This window comes from Lycium ferocissimum, chromosome 2, assembly GCF_029784015.1.
Source record: "Lycium ferocissimum isolate CSIRO_LF1 chromosome 2, AGI_CSIRO_Lferr_CH_V1, whole genome shotgun sequence".
NCBI lineage: Eukaryota > Viridiplantae > Streptophyta > Magnoliopsida > Solanales > Solanaceae > Lycium > Lycium ferocissimum.
This window is the reverse complement of record NC_081343.1, coordinates 30,951,023-30,958,459: the sequence shown is the minus strand read 5'-3', so window position 1 is coordinate 30,958,459 and position 7,437 is coordinate 30,951,023. Positions and strand designations below refer to the sequence as shown.

The 7,437-nt window shown below is 45.5% G+C and overlaps 2 protein-coding genes across 2 annotated transcripts; both read right to left on the bottom strand.

The window, feature by feature from the left end:
• Positions 1 to 5,035: 5,035 nt before the first annotated feature.
• Positions 5,036 to 5,449, bottom strand: LOC132047504 (uncharacterized). Its single transcript, XM_059438539.1, has one exon. The coding sequence runs from the start codon at positions 5,447 to 5,449 to the stop codon at positions 5,036 to 5,038; it is 414 nt and encodes a 137-aa protein (XP_059294522.1).
• Positions 5,450 to 6,506: 1,057 nt separating this feature from the next.
• LOC132047503 (uncharacterized mitochondrial protein AtMg00860-like) lies at positions 6,507 to 6,917 on the bottom strand. The gene has a single exon (XM_059438538.1). The coding sequence runs from the start codon at positions 6,915 to 6,917 to the stop codon at positions 6,507 to 6,509; it is 411 nt and encodes a 136-aa protein (XP_059294521.1).
• Between the last annotated feature and the right edge of the window lie 520 nt (positions 6,918 to 7,437).

Below are 7,437 nucleotides of genomic sequence, written 5' to 3'. Positions count from 1 at the left end.
TCTTCCTTTTTTTTTCATTGGTTGCTATTTTTTTTTTTACACTTACAACACCGCCGTCTTTTAACTAGGCACTTTTCTTGATCCCACTTTAGGCTTATGCCTCATATTCCCCTTAGTCCACCTATCACCCCCAACTTAGGGCGCAAAAAGAGATGGATATTAAGAACGGGTATCGGCTGGTTACGGTTAATCAAAGACAGGTTTTCAGGCTCAAAAGGGCTAACAAGGGATATTAATCTATGGGTAGGCTTATATTCAAGCTAAACAAGGGTTTCCTAACATAAACAAAGCCAAAGATCATTTCACAGCTTCACTTATCTTCAGAATGCAGGCACGACTAACCAGGCAAGTTCTAGATCACACGCAAAACTAGAGAATATATCTACAAAACCTCACAACACATGGCATCAGAATTGTCAACACACTAGTCTCCCCGCTAAATTCCGCGCACAAGGTAACCCAATAATCTAAATGTCACACGAGGAAGGATGCATGTCAATTAAACAACCAAGTCTTTTTTTTTTTTCAAAAATTCGGAGGGGAGCACTTTTTCTCAAAATCAAAATATGACAGCCCTAAGTTAATCGAACCACCACCACATAAGTCAACAATACTTTACTTTATCTAAACACGACCTAAACATTCCAGGTTCAACATGAAATAAACCCCTCAGGAAAAGAACCATGGCAAAGAAAAGCCGAGGGGGTGATAAACACATATATGATACATCAAATACTCCCACCCCCAACTGAAAATATCTGCAATGTCCGTAATGTAGAAAAAGTAATACCAGGGAGTAAGAATACCTGTGGCGCCCTAGGCGCGCTGGCCGTCAATCTGCGACTCATCGTCCGGCGAGGCATCGGTGGTGCAACCGTACCAACAGCCGGCTCTCCGTCGTAGCATCGAAGCGCATCGGTGGTGCCCGTAGCACCGGCACTAGAATAGGAAGGGGTGGTGGCAATGTCTCACCACTGGGAGCACTGCTTGAGGTGGTTCCTCTAGACCAAAACTTGACGTTCTCCACAAGCGATCTCTGAATGGCCTCTGCCACTCGCTCCTCTATACTCAGACCCCTAGGGCGAGTGCTCTCTCACACCTTCTCCTCATCACGGGCCGCTCTCTTCCTCTTTCCCTGACCACCTGCTGCGGTAGGCGCAACTAACTGCACCACTGGGAGGTCCTCCTCAATATCCTTTACAATAAACGGTGATACTGCTACTAGGCTCGGATCACGGGTCTTCAATAGTGCAACATCAGCCTTAAGCTCCTCTAACTCTGCCCTCAAAGCATATGTGGAAGTGTTCGGGCGGGCCATCTCCAATGCAGTCAATCCCAACTCAAATCCATCCAGCCGAGCGGACAAAGGTAGTCCTCACAGAGTCTAATGCCTCCTTCACTCTCGTCCTCACATAATCATCAAGCTGGTTTACTATAATCTTTGACTGTTGGTCCGCTGTAGCCGCCTATTTTGCATATTTCCTAAAGTTGTCCATTGAGAAGGCATATGGATCAACTCTAGCACTCGGGCCGCGCGCCCGACCCACCGGGCCGCGGGACTCGAACTACCGAGGCGGCGGAGCCGAAGTCCGTGGGTCGTAATAGCAGCCCGAGTCTTAACTAATCATCACCAACATCACCGGAGTCTGAATCTCGCAAATGACAAGCCTCAGACAATCTCAATAGGGGCGGGCGGGTAACTCCAGTGTAGAGTCACGCGTGGCCCCGGAATGAATTAACTCCTGCGGTAGGGCTACCCCTCCAAGTGCCACTGGGAACCCATCCGCTTCCCCTTGGCTTTCCTCAACGGCCTCATTCTTGCTCTTTTCTATCGAATAAACCGACGAAGCTATAATTCGGTGGTCGATATCATCTATAAATCGCACCTGTGACCTCCGAACAAGCTCTGTAATCAGGCATGGAAGTATCAGGAAAGTGTTGGGCTGGGAAGCCCTCAACTATATCTCCATACTAGCTAATGTCCTGACATCAATTGGGTATCTGGACATCAATGCGGCTACAATAACCTACCTATCAACCGTAAGAGCATTATCAGCCTGAGTGGGGAGAAGTCCCAGCTGCACCACGCTCCACCAAAACTTACCCTCTAGAGTCAACCACTGCTTCTTTATCCGATTCTTTAAATTAGTACACTCGGCTCTTTTGGTCGGGCAACCCACCACTATAGATACCCAGTCCCTGACGGACTGTTCCTTGCACCTCCGTAACTTATCTTCAAGCTCAATCGTTATCCGCCCTCGGAAGCGCGTAGTTATCACCGAAATATACTCTGTTGATAGCCTGGGCAGATATATAAACACTCACCCCTCTAATCTCAACCTCACTCCGCGATGGTAGCTCCTTCAACTTCCGGCGCCTCTTTCTGACTTTCTTGATAAATGCCCCCATAATGCGGCATATATCTCACAAACCAAAACAGGGCAATAGTCCCCAGGCGGCTCCTGTATGAACTCTAACTGATAGTGACGAATAAGCTCTCTGGCTCTGGGTAAGATCTCGAGCCCCTCAAAACTGATTTTCCGCCCTTCATTTATGGTTCGTTTCTCATGTTGGGTGTCGTCAGCTTTTAACTCAATGTCGTACTCATACAGCTCTCTGGCACCCTCAACAGTAAAGCGATCCAAGCGATCATCAACCCTCTTCCTTCTAAGTTCCCGAGCCCTAGCTGCCTCAGCATCAGTATCAGTATCAGCCTCATCATCACCAGGCTGTGAGCTCTGACGGGTCTGGGATCTAGAATGTGCCTGAGAGGACTGTGCTCGTGCGGCAGGTGAGGCATCTCCAGATGCAGCCTCTGATCCCTCCTCCTCGGATCCATCACCGGACCCGAATGTAGATGATTCCTCCTCGTTAAACTGGGAGGAACTGGGAGGTGTAGGAGCCGGTACTGTGACCTGCCTGTTCCACGGGGGAGGAGCAGCCCTGGTTTTCTTCACGGGTATAACCTCGGGCTCATCATCCGACCCCTCATCTCTAAGTGTGGGTTGGCCACTGGGCCTCCTTCGACCCGTTGCTCTTTGTGTTTGCTTCGACCCACACTCTCGGGTGGTTGTCAACTTGGGTGGCGCCATACCTATATCTAGCAAAAATCACAATCTAGTCAATCCGTACAAGTGAAATCTAAACATTTAGTTTCAAAAATAATTTTTTGCTTCAGTTCTCTGATGTCTCATTTTGCAGACCGTCGATGTGCTTTGACGAGCCGTCGAACCTGTCGATGGACCGTCGATTTGCTTTGACGAGCCGTCGAACCTGTCGACGGACCGTCAAACAGCTCGACGGGACCGTCTTTGTACAAAGACAGTTCGTCAACCTGTCGACGGTACCGTTGACATGTTTACAGCCCTGCAGCAACAACCAACAGTCAATAGACCTCAAACATTTGTTTCGGCTTTGCATTTTCCATTTCAATCAATCAGAGAACCAAGTTTTCATTATTAGGCACATTTGCGATTTTGGGGTTTCCGGGTTACTCAGAATTCACCCTAATTTTTGACTTTAGGCAATTATCCGATTTTTTTTTTGTGGGTATAACGATATTAAACCAAGGTTTTTAATCGAAATACCCTCTGACCTGTTGGAGTTACTCAGACTTCCCTCCTTAAGCATCAAGTTTCAACATAGAATTGGATTTTCCTTTTTGGACCATTGGCGGGCATAATGAACCAACAAGTTGATCAAAATGCCCGCCGACTCAATGGGGGCACGATGTCTCGTCCCCACGAGTCCATTTAACAGCAATCATACCAAATTCCCTTCCCCCATCCACAATTTCACACTTTTGCCAAGTCAAACATAGATTCCATTCAACAAATACAAACCCTAAGTCATGATTTCTACCCTTAGTATTCAACATCACAGATATCACCCCATTCTAGTTAACAACACACCCAACTCATTTCGATACCATCAAATAGAGGCTAGGTCCCAAAATCCAATTCTAGAATTAATTTAGGAACCCTAGGCATCTCTTTTAGAAATTTTCGAACAAATACCAACAATAAAATCAAGTAAAGGCCGAAATTCATGCACATACCGAATATAGAAAGAGACTTTGAAGAAAACTTGACTCAAAATTTAGGAAAACACAGAGAAAGACCGAGCACTTAGGGCAGTCCCAATAAAAATCAGTGGGTATTGTTGTTTTAGGGTTTCTCAGTGTAGTGGGTGCTGATTTAATGGAGAAATTTATGGGAGTTATGGAGGGAAGTTAGGAATTTAAAGTTGGAGGAATATGGTAGCTGTTCGTATATAGAAAACCTTGCCCGTTATTTTGTCTTAAAAAAAAAAACCACTGTTGGCCCCTTTTTTTTTCGAAGTTTATGGACGAGTCGTCGACATGTCGACGGCTCGTCAAAGCGTAAAGATGACACGAAAATTAAAGAAAAGAGCTTACCTGTTGACGAGCAATTCGACGGCGTCGTCGAACATGTCGACGGTCCGTCGACATGCTCGTCGATTTACTTACCTGCAGATGAGCAGATTCTAATCCTCAGAAGTTCAGCTCTGCATACCGTCATTGTACATTGACGGTCCGTCGACATGTCGACGGCCCGTCTTTGTGCTCTGGTGTACTTTTGCTGGTTTTTTCGAGTTTCAGTTCCTGCACTCTCGACACCTGTAAAAAATAAAAATCTAAAACCTACAAAAACAAAATTACAGAATTTTAAACTTGGGTTGCCTCCCAAGAAGCGCTAAATTTACAGTCGCAGCATGACGGTGTTATCCGTTTACTCTTGGGCGAGACTCGCCGCTTCAGCATTCGTCCCAAGGTGCTTCAACCGATATCGGTCCACAACTCTATCTCCGTCAATCGCACCATAGTAGTGCTTCACCCTCTGCCCATTCACCTTAAATGTCCGAGTTCCATCTTCGGACTTCAATTCAATAGCTCCATGGGGTGAGACACTTACCACTTCAAAGGGACCTGACCACCGTGATTTCAATTTGCCCGGAAGCAGCTTCAATCTAGAATTAAATAGCAAGACGGGGTCACCCTTGCAGAATTCCGGCATTAGGATTTCTTGTCATGATACTGCTTCATTCTTTCTTTGTATAGCGCTGCACCTTCATATGCCTGATAGCGGAACACATCCATCTCATTGAGCTGAAACAACCTAAGTTTGGTCGCTTCTTTCCAATTCATGTTCAGCTTCTTCAAAGCCCATATGACCTTATGTTCAAGTTCAACTGGCAGGTGACATGCCTTTCCAAAAACTAGCTTGAAGGGTGAAGTTCCAATCGGAGTCTTAAAGGCAGTCCGGTCAGCCCATAGAGCATTATCGAGCTTGCGGGCCCAATCAATTCTGTTTGCATTCACCGTCTTTGCTAAAATACTCTTTATCTCCCAATTAGAGACTTCAACTTGCCCGCTTGTCTGAGAATGATACGGGGTTTCCACCCTATGCTTGACTCCATACTTCTCCATCAATCCCGCAAAGGCTTTATTGCAAAAATGAGAACCACTATCACTGATTATTGCCCTTGGGGTACCACAACGAGTAAATATTTTCTTTTTCAAGAATCCCATGACACTCTTGGCTTCATTATTAGGTAAAGCCACCGCTTCTACCTATTTGGAGACATAATCAACAGCTACCAAGATGCATTTCATGCCACAAGAGCTTACAAAGGGACCCATAAAATCAATTCCCCAAACATCGAACACTTCAACCTCGATTACAAAGTTCATAGGCATCTCTTACCTCCTACCAATATTCCCTTGCCTTTGGCATTGATCACAAGAACGCACCATCAGATTGGCATCATGAAAAAAAGTGGGCCAATAATAACCACATTCAAGAACCTTGGCAGCAGTCCTCGTATCACTATGATGTCCCCCCAACCGGAGAGTCGTGGCAAGCTTTCAAAATTTCCAATAACTCACTCTCTGGGACACAACGCCGAATAATGTTATCAGCGCAAGTTCTGAATAAGTATGGTTCATCCTAATAGTATTGACGAACATCCCGGGACAACTTCTTTTTCTGATACAATTTTATCTCGTCGGGAATGACACCAGTCACCAAGTAGTTAGCAAAATCAGCAAACCAAGGTGCCACCTGCATAGACACCGCCAACACTTGCTCATTCGGAAACGCATCTTCAATATCAAGTTCTTCCGCCGGCACCCCGGTTCTTCAAGTCTAGAGAGAATCATGTCGACCTGATTTTCGGACCCCTTTCGATCTTTTACTTCGAAATCAAACTCTTGTAACCAAAGGACCCAACGAATCAGTCGTGGCTTAGCTTCCTTCTTTGCCATCAAATATCTCAACGCAGCATGGTCGGTGTACACCACAACCTTGGACCCCAGCAAATAGGACCGAAACTTCTCAAAAGCATATACAATTGCAAGCAGTTCTTGCTCGGTCACCGTGTAGTTCATCTGCGCCGCATTGAGTGTCCTACTAGCATAGTAGATCGGGTGCATAATTCTATTCTGCCTCTGGCCAAGCATAGCACCTATCGCAAAGCCACTCGTATCACACACACATTAGCTCAAAAGGTAAGGATAAATCCGGAGTAACAATCACAGGAGCAGTAGTGAGGCGCTCCTTTAATTCATCAAACGCCTTTCGGCACTTGTCATCGAACACAAATTTAGCCTCTTTTTTAAGAAGCTTGCACATCGGGTTAGCAATCTTGGAGAAATCCTTGATGAAGCGCCTGTAGAATCCAACATGCCCTAAGAAACTTCGGACACCCTTTTCAGAGATTTTTTGACCGAGGACGATCCCTTCTTTCACTATAAAGTGGCACTTTTCCCAATTTAGCACGAGATTCGTCTCCTCGCATCTTTTCAACACTTGACCCAGATGGTTAAGACAATCATCAAACGAATCACCAACAATAGAGAAATCATCCATAAATACCTCCAAGAAGTCCTCTACCATGTCAGAAAAAATCGACATCATGCACCTCTTAAAAGTGGCTGGTACATTACACAACCCAAAGGGCATTCGGCTGAACGCAAACATCCCATACGGACAAGTAAAAGTCATCTTCTCTTAATCTTCCAAGGCAATGTTGATTTGATTATAGCCCGAGTATCCATCTATGAAGCAATAGTACGACCTCCCAGCCAGCCTATCCAAAGATCTGATCGATGAAAGGCATGGGGAAAATGGTCTTTACATGTGGTAGTATTTAGCTTCCTATAATCCATGCAAACACGCCACCCAGTAACTGTACGAGTGGGAATTAGCTCATTCTTTGCATTAGGCACCACAGTGATACCTCTTTTCTTTGGTACACATTGAACAGGACTTATGTCACACCCCGACCTTACTGGGGTGTGATGGGCACCCGACCCTCCTCAGAGTCGAGCGAACCCTTAAACGTTCGCATTACTAAAACCTGTCATTTCGAAAATCTTTAAGAAAACATGAAACTTTTCAAACAATAATCATTATC